This window comes from Trachurus trachurus (assembly GCF_905171665.1).
Source record: "Trachurus trachurus genome assembly, chromosome: 5".
In the NCBI taxonomy this organism is placed as follows: Eukaryota; Metazoa; Chordata; class Actinopteri; order Carangiformes; family Carangidae; genus Trachurus; species Trachurus trachurus.
This window is the reverse complement of record NC_139896.1, coordinates 5,103,745-5,118,971: the sequence shown is the minus strand read 5'-3', so window position 1 is coordinate 5,118,971 and position 15,227 is coordinate 5,103,745. Positions and strand designations below refer to the sequence as shown.

The 15,227-nt window shown below is 41.5% G+C and overlaps 1 protein-coding gene across 1 annotated transcript; it reads left to right on the top strand.

The window, feature by feature from the left end:
• Window positions 1-1,019: 1,019 nt before the first annotated feature.
• Window positions 1,020-14,453, top strand: LOC310986086 (GATA-binding factor 2-like; the record flags this gene model as incomplete). The annotated part of the gene is made up of 5 exons (XM_083971843.1): window positions 1,020-1,272; window positions 3,022-3,753; window positions 6,033-6,178; window positions 8,559-8,684; window positions 14,184-14,453. The coding sequence occupies 5 exons, from the start codon at window positions 1,020-1,022 to the stop codon at window positions 14,451-14,453; spliced, it is 1,527 nt and encodes a 508-aa protein (XP_083827969.1).
• Window positions 14,454-15,227: the final 774 nt, after the last annotated feature.

The following is a 15,227-nucleotide window of genomic DNA, read 5'->3' as shown; positions in this document are numbered from 1 at the left end:
ACACATGAAAACACATGAGTAGGCTAGCTATATACAGACGTGTGTGTGTGTGTGTGTGTGTGTGTGTGTGTGTGTGTGTGTGTGTGTGTGTGTTCACATGTGTCAGTGATACTTTGGATTATTTCATTACTATTTCATTTTAACTTTAAAGAGTATAGATCTTATAGAAGTGGTCACTACATGTTTTCAGACTGACATGGTGACACATTCAACTCTCTCTCTCTCTCTGCATTAAAACCATACAGTTACAACAGTGATGTTCTGGTTGTGGAGGAGGAGGAGGAGGAGGAGGAGGGGAGAGGAGGAGGAGCAGCAGCAGGTCTGTTCTCCGGCCTGTGGATGAATCCGCCTCCTCCTTGGTTTGGTGGTGAAGACTCCGCCCTGAGCTCGACAAGCTGCTTGCTGAGCCGCGCGCTGTCAGCCTCAGTCCTCAGTCAGTCCGTCCGTCCGCGCGCTGCATGCTGCTCCGAGTCCGAGTCCCAGTGGACGGAGGGAAGACACTCTGACACACACACACACACACATACACACACAGAGAGAGAGAGAGAGAAAAGAGAGGAAGAACAGAGGAAGAAGAAGAGAAGAAGAGGCGTGCATGGGGAGCTGAGTGGACACTGTGGATAAAAGTCGACCAGGTGGAGCAGCCGGTCTCTATCTCTGTCTGTCCTGAGGTAAACGATCGCTGTGGCAGGACATGTTCCACTGGAGAATATTATTATTATTATAGCCTAGTAATAATAATAATAATAATAATAATTCAAATAATCTGAATCAGTGCAGCTGCTCAGTAAAACCTGAACTCTGGTGTTTTGTTGCAGAGTGGAACTGGAACTGGACTGGTGTCTTCGCTGCTGCAGCTTCATGGACACAGTGGACACGGCGGTGAAGACGTGGTGAAGGAAGGACACACTCATCATCATCATTATCATCACACGGTGTCCCTCTAAACCTTTACACACAGAGAGACACACAGAGAGAGACACACAGATAGACTATTTAACTAACTAACGCGGAGAGAGATGGACGTGGCGTCGGAGCAGCAGGCGCCGCGCTGGATGCATCACCACGCCGTGCTCAACGGACAACACCACCCGGCGGACTCGAACCCGCACCATCATCATCTGGGGCACAGCTACATGGAGCCCGCGACGCAGCTGCTGCCTCCGGACGAGGTGGACGTTTTCTTTAACCACCTGGACTCTCAGGGAAACCCCTACTACCACCACCACAACTCCGCCGCCCGGGCCAGGGTGTCCTACAGCCAGGCGCACGGTAAGACGCAGCAGCAGCAGCAGCAGCGTGGTTACTAGAATAAACTGGAATAAAATGTCACAGCTGGATTCACATCTGCACAAAACTATAGGAGATGTAAAACTGAAAATATACAGATAATACTTTTATAAAACAACAGCATCAGTCTGTAATAATAATAGAATTAAAGATAATAATGAAAAACACTGCAAAAACTCAAAATCTTTCCAAGAATATTTGTCTTATTTCTTGTCAAAATGTCTCATTTCTAGTCAAAACTAATCTCGTTCCACTTTAAATAAGAATCATCACCTAAAAATTAACTTGTTTTTAGATCATTTTCATTTATTTCAAACAAATTGTCACTTGAAATAAGTAGACAAATTTGCAAGTGAAAGCTTTTTGTGCTTGTAATAAGAAAGAAAACTTATCAGATTTTTCTACTTATTTCAAGTGAAAATCTGCTTGAAAGACGTAAAAAGTGTCTAAAAACAAGCTACTTTTTATGTGATGAGTCTTGTTTTAAGTATAATGAGATTTGTTTTGACTAGAAATAAGACAAGTATTCTTGGTAAGATTTTGAGTTTTTGCAGTGTATCTTTCTAATCAGTGTTTTCTTATAGGCTATATGTAGAAATATATAAAGCAACACATGTGCAAGTGTACAGTTTGAGTTTTTAACATGATAATTAAAATGTGAGTTTTTTGTTTTTATTTCCTATATTGAGATTAAAATAAAAATAAAAAGTAAAAGCAGCTCTGCACTTTTGCTGCAGGAAGAGAAAAAACAATTAAAACTCTGATTTAATTGAGTTTGTTTGTGTGGGAGTGAATCAACAAGTCTGATGATTATGAACCAGAGGAACCAGCTCTTCTTCTTCTTATTCTTCTGTCAATTTTTTTTTCAATTTTATTTTATGTAAAAGGGACAGTGTACAGTTCAAACATAAATGCTGCCATTTGATGCACTGCTGCTACCAGATTATAGTTTAGCTAAATCAAAAAACATGCATGGAGTGCTGCATGCATGGGTATCAGTTGTCATTGCCAGTTCCCGCTAACATATAGTTTAGCTAATTTGCATCTGTAGTCCCTGTAATAAAGTCTGTGTGTTTGTGTCTGGTGCAAGTGTAGCCTACAGTTTGAGTTTTTAACATGACAATTAAAATGTGAGTTTTTTGTTTTTATGATTTTGTAGTGAGATTTGAGATTTGTGTCAGAGTGAATCAACAAGTCTGATGATAATGAACCAGAGGAACCAGCTCCTCTTCTTCCGTCAAATTTTTTCCAATTTTATTTTATGTAAAAGGGACAGTGTAACTACAGTTCAAACATAAATGTTGCCATTTGATGCACTGCTACCAGATTATAGTTTAGCTACACTGCAAAAACTCAAAATCTTTCCAAGAATATTTGTCTTATTTCTTGTCAAAATGCCTAATTTCTAGTCAAAACTAATCTCTTTCCACTTTAAATAAGACCCATCACCTAAAAATAATAAGAAAGAAAAACTTGCTCCACTGTCAGATTTTTCTACTTAGCCTACTTCAAGAGAAAATATGCTTGAAAGAAGTAAAAAGTGTCTAAAAACAAGCTACTTTTTATGTGAGGGGTCTTATTTTAGGTATAACTAGATTTGTTTTGACTGGAAATGACATTTTGCCTAGAAATTGACCAAATATTCTTGGTAAGATTTTGAGTTTTTGCAGTGTAATGTGCATCTGTAGTCGCTGTAATAAAGTCTGTGTGTGTGTTTGTGTCTTCGTGCAGCTCGCCTCACCGGGACTCAGGTGTGCCGGCCTCACCTGCTGCACAGCCCGGGGGGGCTCTCCTGGCTGGACGGGGGCAAGGCGGCGGCTCTGCACCACAACGCCTGGGCGGTCAGTCCCTTCAGTAAGCCCAGCAGCAGCCTGCACACCACCCACCCCCACCCCCACCCCCACCACCACCCGGGCTCCGCTTCCCCCGGGGGCAGCCTGTCCGCCGTCTACCCGTGTAGCAGCAGCAGCAGCGGCGGCAGCAGCAACTCGGTCTCGGTCTCCGCTCCGTCTCTAACCCCCCCCTCTCACCACTCCAGCCCCCCCCACCACCTCTACGCCTTCCCCCCCACGCCGCCCAAGGACGTGTCCCCGGACCCTGGAGCTGCGTCCCCGGCCTCGCTCTCCGCCGCCGCCGCCGCCGCGCTCCGGATGGACGAGAAGGAATCTATTACTAAATACCAAGTATCGTTACCGGAGGGGCTGATGATGAAGATGGAGGGCTCGAGCCCGCTGAGGAGCAGCCTGGCCTCCTCCATGAGCGCGCACACCCCCTCCTCCCCCTCCTCCTCCCTCCACCACCACCACCACCACCTCTCCACCATCCCCTCCTACCCCCCCAGCTACTCGCTGCCCCCCCACGCGCACCACGACTACGGCGGCAGCCTCTTCCACCCGGGCAGCCTGCTGGGCGCGAGCCCCGGGTTCAACCCCAAGAACAAGGGCAAGACCCGGTCCTGCACCGGTGAGTGGCCCGGACTCACACACACACACACACACACACACACACACACCGACACACAACTACACACACAGGACCGTTGTACAGGGGAGAAAGGTGTAGTAGTCTAATCTTTGTATGACTGGATTATTCTGCATAAGACCCAGACGAATACTCATAGTAATGCTGCATTAGCATCAAAACAAAGTAAGCTAAATAAAAATTATAATAGGCCTACACTGCAAAAACTCAAATTCTTACCAAGAATATTTGTCTTATTTCTAGTCAAAACAAATCTCATTATACCTGAAATAAGTACATATATACATAGTTATACATTAAAAAGTAGCTTGTTTTTAGACACTTTTTACTTATTTCAAGTCTATTTTCACTTGAAATAAGTAGAAAAATCTGATAGTGGAGCAAGTTTTTCTTTCTTATTACAAGCACAAAAAACTGGCAGATTTTTCTACTTATTTCAAGTGAAAATTTGTTTGAAACAAGTGAAAATGATCTAAAAACAAGTTCATTTTTAGGTGACGAGTCTTATTTAAAGTGGAAAGAGATTAGTTTTGACTAGAAATGAGACATTTTGACAAGAAATAAGACAAATATTCTTAGAAAGATTTGGGGTTTTTGCAGTGTAGTCTAAGAAAAAAGGTGGAAAAGTCAGGGGCCACCTTTAGTATTCTTTAAGGGGGCCCAGAATTCCTAGCAACGGCCCTGACACACACACACACACACACACACACTCACACACACACACACACACACACACACACACACACACACACACACACACACACACACACACACACACACACACACACACACACACACACACACACACACACACACACACACAGTGTAAACACATACAGACAGATGTTGCTGTTGCTGTAACATCTGGATCTAAACTAAAACTCATGTCGCTGTGAATCCATCCTCCAACCAACCATGAGTTCACACTGCACGGTTGTTTTCACTGCCACGCTGCGGAGTAAATGTTCCTGTTAAAGGATTATTACACAACAGTGTGAATGTTCATTATAAAGAAAAAGAAAAGAAAAAAGCCTGAATGAGATTAGAATTAAAATGCTGCAGAAAAAGATCAGATCATTTGATTTAAACAAAAAAACAACGAGCTCAGAAATAAAAATATAAACCTCTATTAGAAACCTTCACTTTATTATTATATTATATTATATTATATTATATGAACCAATTTAAATAAGCAGCCATGTAAAATCTAATATATGATAATAATAATAGACAATTATAATTATCCAGATGATTAATGTTTATGTAAATGGTCTAAATGTGCTGATCTGAGCATCATATTAAAATAAAATACTAGTCCCAATAATTGTATTTCATATAATAACCTACCGTCGTCTCTCAGGCCTGATAATCCTCTTTGTTGACCATGACTCTGTGATTATTATGGTCTGTGTGACTGGATCGGGGCCCAGAGGTGTGAGAGGAAGCTGCAGGTGCTGCAGCCTCGTCTCCGTTACATTAACACTTTGTCCTGATTGTTATTTGATGACCGAGCAGCTTCGGCTTCAGACCTGATTGTGTTGAAGCAGCTTCATGAAACCGAGCCTCAGTTTTCTCCTCTGAAACAGGAGCCGACGTGTTCAACCGGCTGTAAAACGTGTTTCACTGACATTAATATAATTATGGGTTATAGACGACGTGTTAACTGAGCCAAGAAGTGAAAGATTTTGACCTAAATTTAAATTCAAAAGTCTTTTTTTTTCCTCTTTTTCTTTTAATGAGCTGCTCTGCTCTCTGCAGCTCTGAAGGGTCAAAGGCATCGACTCCAAATCTGCTCATCTGTTTTTGTGAAGTGGGATTAAAAATTAAATGAGTCTGTTCATATGCAAATCTACGGGTTTTCATCCTCAGACAGAGTTTCCACCACTGGAAATAAAGGGAACAAATATTAGAAACTGATGGGTGGAGACATGAAGTTGGAGCTGACGGATTCTTCTTTATCTTCTGTTAAAAAACTTTATAAAACAGTCACTTCAGCTGCAGATAAAAACACTGATGGAGAAGCTCAAAGTGAAACCTGACATGCACATGCACATGCACATGCACATGCACATGCACATAATTGTCCAGGAAGTTATAAATTCTTCTCATAGCTTCAATGATGGAGGCAGATTTCCAGCGTTTTGGTGACGACACTTTGACCTGAGACTCTGCAGGTTTCAGCTCAGTCAGTGTGTGTGTGTGTGTGTGTGTGTGTTGTTTGGGTTTTATTTAAACTTGTGTGTGTGTTTTGTTGTTGTCAGAGGGCCGTGAGTGTGTGAACTGCGGAGCCACGTCGACGCCTCTGTGGAGACGGGACAGCACCGGTCACTACCTGTGCAACGCCTGTGGCCTGTACCACAAGATGAACGGCCAAAACCGACCGCTCATCAAACCCAAACGCCGCCTGGTGAGTCTCATGTCTCCACTGTGTGTGTGTGTGTGTGTAAATGTGTGTGTGTGTGTGTGTAAATGTGTGTGTGTGTGTGTAGAGGTGGTAGTAAATAAAGGGAGTGGGAGACGAAGGGGACGAGCTACAATTCCAGGAAAGTTATATTTTCTCCGATCAGTTTCCAGGAATTGTTTCCTCCAGTCACCTCCGGCTCCCTGAGCTCAACCGCCGCCGTTATTACTGTTGCTCAGGGCGACGGCGTCACTGACCCAGGGTCAGAGGAGCTGAGACCTTTAGCAGCTCTGAGATCAGCTGTTATGTGTGATGCGTTTACGTAAGGAACCAAAACCCAGGAGATTTCATTCCACGTGTGTTGATGCTGAAGTTTTTGTTGTGAAAAATCTAGTGAGAAAAAGTCAGAAAAATCTAAACAAACTGTTGAGACACATCTGGATTCTCGTCACCTCCTGAAAAATATTTTAAATTACTACATTTAAATTCACATTTTGGAGCTTGAAGGACGTGAACATGAGACTCAGAGGAGGAGGAGGAGGACTGAAGCTAACTATTTCCCACAATGCACTGCTTCAAACTTCAGTGATTTGCCCATGCAACCTCAGCTTTCATGTCACACACTGTTCACGTGCATTTAACACGTTTAGAAATTAAACAGAAGGTTTTAACCAGGAGAGAAAAACTGCACTAAAATAATACAAATCTCAGATTTGAATGATTATTAAAATCAAACATTAAACAGTTACACATAATTAGGCTATTATGATTATTTAGGAAATAAAGTCAAAGCCTGTGCAGATTGCGAGACATTAAATCATTAAATCAATAAATCATATTGAGGTCTTTAGAAAACATATTTTTTTTTATTTTATTATGAAGAAATTTCGGATCTGAAATAATACTTGTTCTTGTGAAAAAAACTTCATTACATAATTAAAATAGTGCCAATTTAAATTAGTTAATTTAGTTAATTTCTGCATAAACGCGATAAAACAAAAAAGTGAAGTAATAAAACCTGCAGAGTGTTGAGTTTAATCCTCAGATTGATGAAGATAATCAGGATTAAACTGATCTAGGATCTGGGTTTTCATTCACCTGCTCTGTCTGGTCGCGCGCGGGTCCTGGTTCGTTTGTGAGTCTGTCGGCGTCTCGCGGAGCCGCATCATGCACGCGCTCATATATCAAGCTGGTTGTTTCCGCGCGCGGCTCCGGAGCAGCAGCAGCAGCAGCAGCAGCTCCAGTTGTTTCCTCTCCGGAAGTCTGACCGACCCAGATAAAGCAGCAGAGCCCCGAGCTGCTTCCTCTATCCGCGGCCTCCTCTCCTCACCGCAGCGACGTCCGAGCCCCGGAGCTCCTGGAGGAGGAGGAGGAGGAGGAGGAGGAGGAGGAGGAGGAGTGATGATGGAGGAATAGATGGAGAACTATCAGCTGTTACACGTTTATGTTCATTACTGGAACAATTTCATAATGTTCTGGATCAATAAACCTGATTAGATCGGATTTAATTCATGTTCCCAAAGTGATTTGTTATTCTAATTTACAAAAAATGGTTAAAATATTGAAACGAGAACTAAATATTATCTATAAATTAAATACAATCACTGGCAACGTGTGATTATTGATTAAAAATGACAAAAATCTACAAACTGAAATCTGATCATTGTCAGATTTTCCTCCTCTGACTGGATCATAAACTGTTTCTGTTTTACACTGTAAAACATTTGTGGCTGTGTGAAAGTGTGTGTGTGTGTGTGTGTTTCTGTTGTTGCTGTAATGTGTAGATGGATGGATGGAGAACTATCAGCAGTTGACTCAACTACACGTTTGCAGTATTTTCATAATGTTCTGGATCAATAAACCTCATTAGATCGATCAGGTCTGAGCTGAGTCCGGATTTAATTCATGTTCCCAAAGTGATTTGTTATTTTAATTTATATAAAAAAAAAAATCTGTGGTTCAAATATTGAAAAGGGAACAACATTTTATCTGTAAATTAAATAAAATCACTGGCAACATGTGTTTATTGATTAAAAATGGCAAAAATCTATAAACTGAAATCTGATCATTGTCAGATTTTCCTTTACACTGTAAAACATCAGAGGCTGTGAGAAAGTGTGTGTGTGTGTGTGTGTTTTTCTTTGTTGTTGTTGTAATTTGCAGATGTTTATCGAGAAAAAAATGTATTGATAAGATGTATCAATGATAATAATAATGATAATAATACATTACATTTGTATTTTGCTTTTCAAAGTCACTCAAATATGTTTTTAAATGAATAATTTCCCCTAAAAAAATAAGAGAAAAAAAATGTGATCGGTCATCAATACGGTGTGATGAGCTGTGTATTGATCGGCCGGTGTGATTAACCCTTCGTGCTCCTCAGTCTGCAGCCAGACGAGCAGGAACCTGCTGCGCCAACTGTCAGACGACCACCACCACGCTGTGGAGGAGGAACGCCAACGGAGACCCGGTGTGCAACGCCTGCGGCCTCTACTACAAACTACACAACGTGAGTCACGCACTGCTGACCCACACACACACACACACACACACACACAAGGAGGAGGAGGGAGGGTGGGGGTCAACGAGTAGACAGGAAGTGGGTCGACAGGTCGGCTGATTGTTGCGGGAGAAGGAGGGAACAGTTCGACTCGGCGTGTTGGACGTGTTGTTGGTTTGTTCTTTTCTTTTCTTTGTGCCTCATTGTTTCCATGGAAACAATGGGGTCGAGAGTCACAATGGTGAGAGACTGTTTCAGTCTGAAGGCTTCAACAACACTGAGAACTACTGATGATGATGATGGTGATGGTGATTGGCACGTTGTTTCATTAAAACTTTAAAGGGATAGTTCAACATTTAGTCAGATCCTCCTCTCACCATAATCCCTATAGTCACACAGCAGTAGGTTCATTATTACCTTTAATTATCGTGCATGTTGTTTTGAGATGGGCGGGGCAGAGACGTGAGCTGCTCAGTGAACACAATGGAGGTGAACGGTACAGGTCCCCTGTCCCTCATCAAACTCATCAAATACACAATCCAACAACTCCACAACGCTCTGGTGGACAAGTTGTGACCTGCACATTCACCACGCTATGAGATAATAACACAACGTTACCAGACAGAGTTGTTTTAGAGGGAAATGCAGCCAGAACTACATTCCAGGGCGGAGGGATTTCAAAAGAGAAAGTAGTTCAGAGTATTTGCTTCATGTGTCGTAATGTTACATAATGTTACATGATTATGTCATAGTGTGGTGATTGTGCAGGTCACAACTTGTCCACCAGAGCGTTGTGGAGTTGTTGGATTGTGTATTTAGTTTGATGAGGGAAAATCGAAAGTAGGCTACCGTCGTGCGCGTCCGTTGTGTTAGCTGAGCAGCTCACGATAATTAAAGGTGATGAACCTGCTACTGCTATGACTAGAGGGATTATGGTGAGAGGAGAACTTGACTAAATGTTGAACTATCCCTTTAAATAAACTCAAGTTTCTGTGACACAGAACTCCTTTAAAAACGTACAGAGAAAACATTGTTCTACACATCAGGACGTTTTCCTTCACTTTGATGAACACATTCAGATTCACTGTGAAAAAAAAACAAAACTCACTGCAGTAAAATGAGAGCGGGGACAGCTTTTTTTTTTTTTTTTGTTAAATCAGTGCATTAAAAATGCGACACAAACTAGTTCCATGTGTCGGCTGTTACTGTAAACGGCTGTTAGCTGTTAACTCTGCAACACAAACAGAAAATGCACTGGCTGAGTTCAGCTGTAACGTGAGATGCAACATTACTGTAATAATAAGGATTATAACAAAAACTTGATATTGAAAAAATGTTATACAATACTTACTGTAAACTCCTTTTTAAAGAAAACATATAAACACAGGTCAGACTTTGGTTGGAGGAGGTCGTAACTCGTAACGTAATGTAAGTTTGGTGAGTTTAACTAAACAAAGCAGGCGACACTTTCACAAAAACCTAAAAACAAATCTATAATCTTGAGCGAATCAGACGATAAGTAACTTGTTCCCAAATATGTGTTACAACTGAGCCATGTTACAACCATCCCAGTAACTACAGTAACCACAGTAACTAAAGTAACTACAGTAACTAAAGTAACTACAGTAACTGGTAACACTTTATAATAAGTACACACTATTAAAGCAGAAGTAAGTGATATATTTGTGTTAATATAAGTCTTAAATAGTTATATCTTCCGACAGCAATCACTTACATAGAGTGTTTGGACTGAAACACGGGTCTCTCAGTCACTCTGCTCTGCTCTGAGCCGAAGAGAAAACATTTATCGTATCCTACAGTTTTTATCCAATGAGGAGAGAGAACGGCATGCAGGGCTGTGTGTGCAGCCAAGGAACGCCGTGAATGTGGTGACGTAGCAACGAGGACTGTTATGGTGCGTTCAAGGAAACTCGTATTTTTCCGACCTGTGAAGTCGTACCAGTTCGATCTGGTACGAGTTCACCGGTCGGAAGTTACGAGTGGCCGTTATAGTGACTTTCACCGGAAAAACAGGTCGGAAAAACACGAGTGGGTTGCCTGGAACGCTACAAAGTCGTAAGTTGTGACTTGAAGCTGTAATTTACGATTTCAAAAGCCTGCCTGGAACGCAGCATTAGCGAAAACGACCGGACCACTCACTTCTGCTTTAAGCATTAGTTAGGCATTAATAAATACCGAACTCATCATTTATAACACATGAATACTCATTAGTATGTAGTTTATTAACACAGTTAAAGGGACAGTATGTGAGATTTACCCCCATCTAGCGGTGCGGTTGCATGTCGGCACGTATTCTTGCTGTTGCGTTTACGTAAACTCGGGCAGAAGTCAGAAAAACAACACACGCTGCATGTATCAGGATAAACAAGCCTCTATGTAAACAAACGGTCCGCCAGCACGAGGCAAAACAATACAGGCGTGACAATATGTTGTCATGGTGATGTCGTATTGTTTACCTGACCCACGTTTTACCGGCTTTCTCTCGTCGAGTAAAATAACATCCAGTTGGTTTGCCGACGGCGTCACTCACGGCGTCATTCAGGTGTCTGACTGCACCTGAAGGCAACACCAGTGCCTCCGTCCTTCCTCACACTAGCTACACGGTGGTGACAGTTTTAACAGGCGCTGTCTGGAAAACTTTCTCCCCGAGCCGAGAAGCTCCGGCGGCCCGAGTTTGAGGTTACTTACAGCCACGGTGACACTGAACGTAAAACATGGCGATTCAACATGGCAGAGAAGGTTCGGTGAACCCCCCCCTGTATGTTTGTAACGACTTGTAACATCTCATTCTAAGGTACGAGAAAGCGCTCGTTTGTATGCGGGCGCGATTCCACTTCAGTGAAATACGTATTTATGAAAGCGATATTTGATTTTTGTCAATAAAAAGCCAATAAAGTCCCATACTGTCCCTTTAAAAATATTTTACTCATCATTGATTAGCACTAACTGTATTTATAAACTACATACTAATGAGTGTGTTATAAATGAAGAATTCAGTATTTATTAATGCTTAACTAATGCTTAACAGTGTGTACTTATTATAAAGTGTTACCCAGTATGAATGAATGAATATTTTATTTTCGTGTCATGCCACCACTGTGGCCCATCCCATATGGGATTACAAGACACAATAACAAATACAAAAAAAACAAAAACTAGACAGTCCTTCCTGTTGGTGTTACTTGCCACACAGGTGTGACATAAATAAACAATTTCAGATTACTTTCAGTACTCAACAATATATCGCTCTTCGTCTCATTGCCCAAGCCTTTTCAAGAAATAAAGAAAATGCAAAAATATTCAAATAAAAAAGAAGTTTTAGCTTCTCAGCATCCCAGTAACTAAAGTAACTCCAGCTGTTTGAAGCTTCCCCCAGTGGCCCTTTGCTGTGATATCATCCCCCTCTCTCTCTGTCTCTCTCTGACTGTCCTGTCAATTACAGTAAAGGCAAAAAAAACAACCTAAAAATACTTGCAAAAACCAACTGTATTTGAGCGTGCAGCGGCACTGGTTCGATTCCACCAGTGGCCCTTTGCTGCATGTCATCTATGCTCTCTCTGTCTCCACATTTCCTGTCTCTCCACACCGGTCCGGCCAAAAAGCACCATAAACGTCCTCTGCACTTTACATTATTACTGCATGTTTTAAAGTGTTACTGCTGCCTAACAATGTGTTTTATTTATTTATTTATTAGGCTATAGGTTTTTATTTCCTAATATTGGTTCTTAGGTTATTATTTGTCTTCTTTTTTATCTTTTTATCTCACTGTAGTCCAGTCATTTTATGAAAAAAGGTTGAACAAATTGCAACAGAAGCAAACTCAACTGATTTTGTATCCTCAACATGTCCTGAGTGAGGTAAAAAAAAGCCCCGAAGAATCCCATTAGGGGAAAGTTTGGAAAAAGACCCAAATATAGCCCATTATACGCCTATTAATTATTTTTCTCACGTGAATAGGGTAACATTTTTAACCCTTAGATATCTCCATGAAAATGACTGAGTTGATTACTTACATTAAAGCAGAAGTGAGTGATATATTTGTGTTAATATAAGTCTTAAATAGTTATATCTTCCGACAGCAATCACTTACATAGAGTGTTCGGTCTGAAACACGGGTCTCTCAGTCCCTCTGCTCTGCTCTGAGCCGAAGAGAAAACATTTATCGTATCCTACAGTTTTTATCCAATGAGGAGAGAGAACGGCATGCAGGGCTGTGTGTGCAGCCAAGGAACGCCGTGAATGTGGTGACGTAGCGACGAGGACTGTTATGGTGCGTTCAAGGAAACTCGTATTTTTCCGACCGTGAAGTGGTACCAGTTCGATCTGGTACGAGTTCACGGGTCAGAAGTTACGAGTGGCCGTTATAGTGACTTTCACCGGTAAAACAGGTCGGAAAAACACGAGTGGGTTGCCTGGAACGCTACAAAGTCGTAAGTTGTGACATGAAGCTGTAATTTACGATTTCAAAAGCCTGCCTGGAACGCAGCATTAGCGAAAACGACCGGATCACTCACTTCTGCTTTAAGACAAACAAAAAATGTATTACAATTTTTTTGAAATTCTTTGTTAACATGAGCAAATTTGCATAGATTTGCATAAATTCCACCGTTTTGACGGCACATATATATATAAAGGTGCTGTGGTGGTACCAGCATGAAAATTGGTATGAGTTGACTCCATCGGTCAACCGACAAGAAACAACTTTAAATTTCAAGATGACTGCAATTTTTCAAGATAGCCACATCCTTATTTATTTGTTTACCCAGGGCCGGCCCTAGAATTTTGGTGGCCCCTAAACAAGATTTTTGTTTGTGGCCCTGCACTCTAAGCACAAACACCAAATCACTGGTTAAAACTGAATAGGCTACAGACGTGTTTATGCCCTCTGAGGTTTGAGGCCATTTTCTCGACTTTTACATATTTTCTTAAATTTTTCTTTTTAAGATACTTGCAGATGTAACAATAGTGTTTTATAAAAGTGTTTTATGTCTAAATATTAGAACCTCCGCTGTAAGCACACTGAGGCCAATTTGTCCTAGAACACTGTATAAAGAAATAATTTAGGCCAAATTTTTATCAAAATTTTTTAAATCCCTTGTGAAAACACTCCTTCAGTCATGAGAATGAACTGTTTTGGTGCCTGAAATAGGATATGAATACAGTAATAGATACAGTAAGTGTAGAAAACAAGTCTAAAATGAAATTTTGTAAGATTACTTTTTGAGCATAAATGTTGTCATTCTGCCGTTCTATTTTCACCAAATGTCTCAAATGTGAGATAAAAGAAGCTGAATATTGACTTCACATTACATATAAAGCTCATAGCTGCATGTGCAAACCTCAGGATGTTTAAATGACTTGAATGAACCCCGGTACCTTTCTGATCATGTGGCCCCCCACCTAACGGCTGTGGCCCTAAACAACCGCATAGAGACCGGCCCTGTGTTTACCTGTCTCACCTGTGATTCTCCGTGTCCGTGTCCGCAGGTGAACCGGCCTCTGACCATGAAGAAGGAGGGAATCCAGACACGCAACCGGAAAATGTCCAACAAGTCCAAGAAGAGCAAACGCTGCAGCGACGGCTACGAGGAGTTCGCCAAGAGCTCGCCGTTCAGCGCCGCCTCGCTGGCCGGCCACATGACCATGGGCCACCTGCCGCCCTTCGGCCACGCGGGACACATGCTGCCCACCCCTACCCCCATACACCCGAGCTTCGGCCACCCGCACCACGGCAACATGGTGACGGCCATGGGCTGAAGGGGTTTTAATGCGGTTATAGGACTCTTCGTGGAGCACAGATGCATCATGGGAAGAATTAAAAGGACGGTGTGACTCCTTATAGGTACCTGTTGTGATGGAGGAGGACTGTTTACACACACACGCACACACACACACACACACACAACTGTGAATATTGTAAATGACTTCACTACGTTAAATGAGAATATGCTGGATTTTCTGCTCATGGACGATTTTAAATGGAATTTTCACAAAAGAAACAAGCAAACAAAAAAAGTTTATGAATCCTAATTTGACACTGTTTGTTATAATTATTGTTATTATAATTATTATAATAATTATTATTATTGTTATTCAGATAATTTATTTTCACTGCCTTTGTTTTTTTTGTTCTTTGATTATATTATATCACCTGGATCATGATACGGAAAATGTTCCCTGTTATGAATATTATATTTTTTAGCTGAAGCGCTTTTTCTCTGAGCTGCTCGACATTTATACTCATAAAGAAATAAAGAGATCGAGTTCATAATCCAACCTGCTCCGTCTGCTCTCTGTCGCGTCATCACAACCACACACAGTCGCAGGTCTGACTGAGGAGTTTCTATAAGAACTGAGTTTTGTTACAGAAACAATGTGAATGTTTCCTTTTGTTTTAGCACAGAGAAGAACAAGTAGAGGAGAGCGATGGTTGTAACCACAGACTGGTTATACAAGAGGTTGTAACCAGTGTTGGGGAAGCTACTCTGCAAACGTAGCTCGTAAAACTCCATGTAGTTTAAACTGATCATG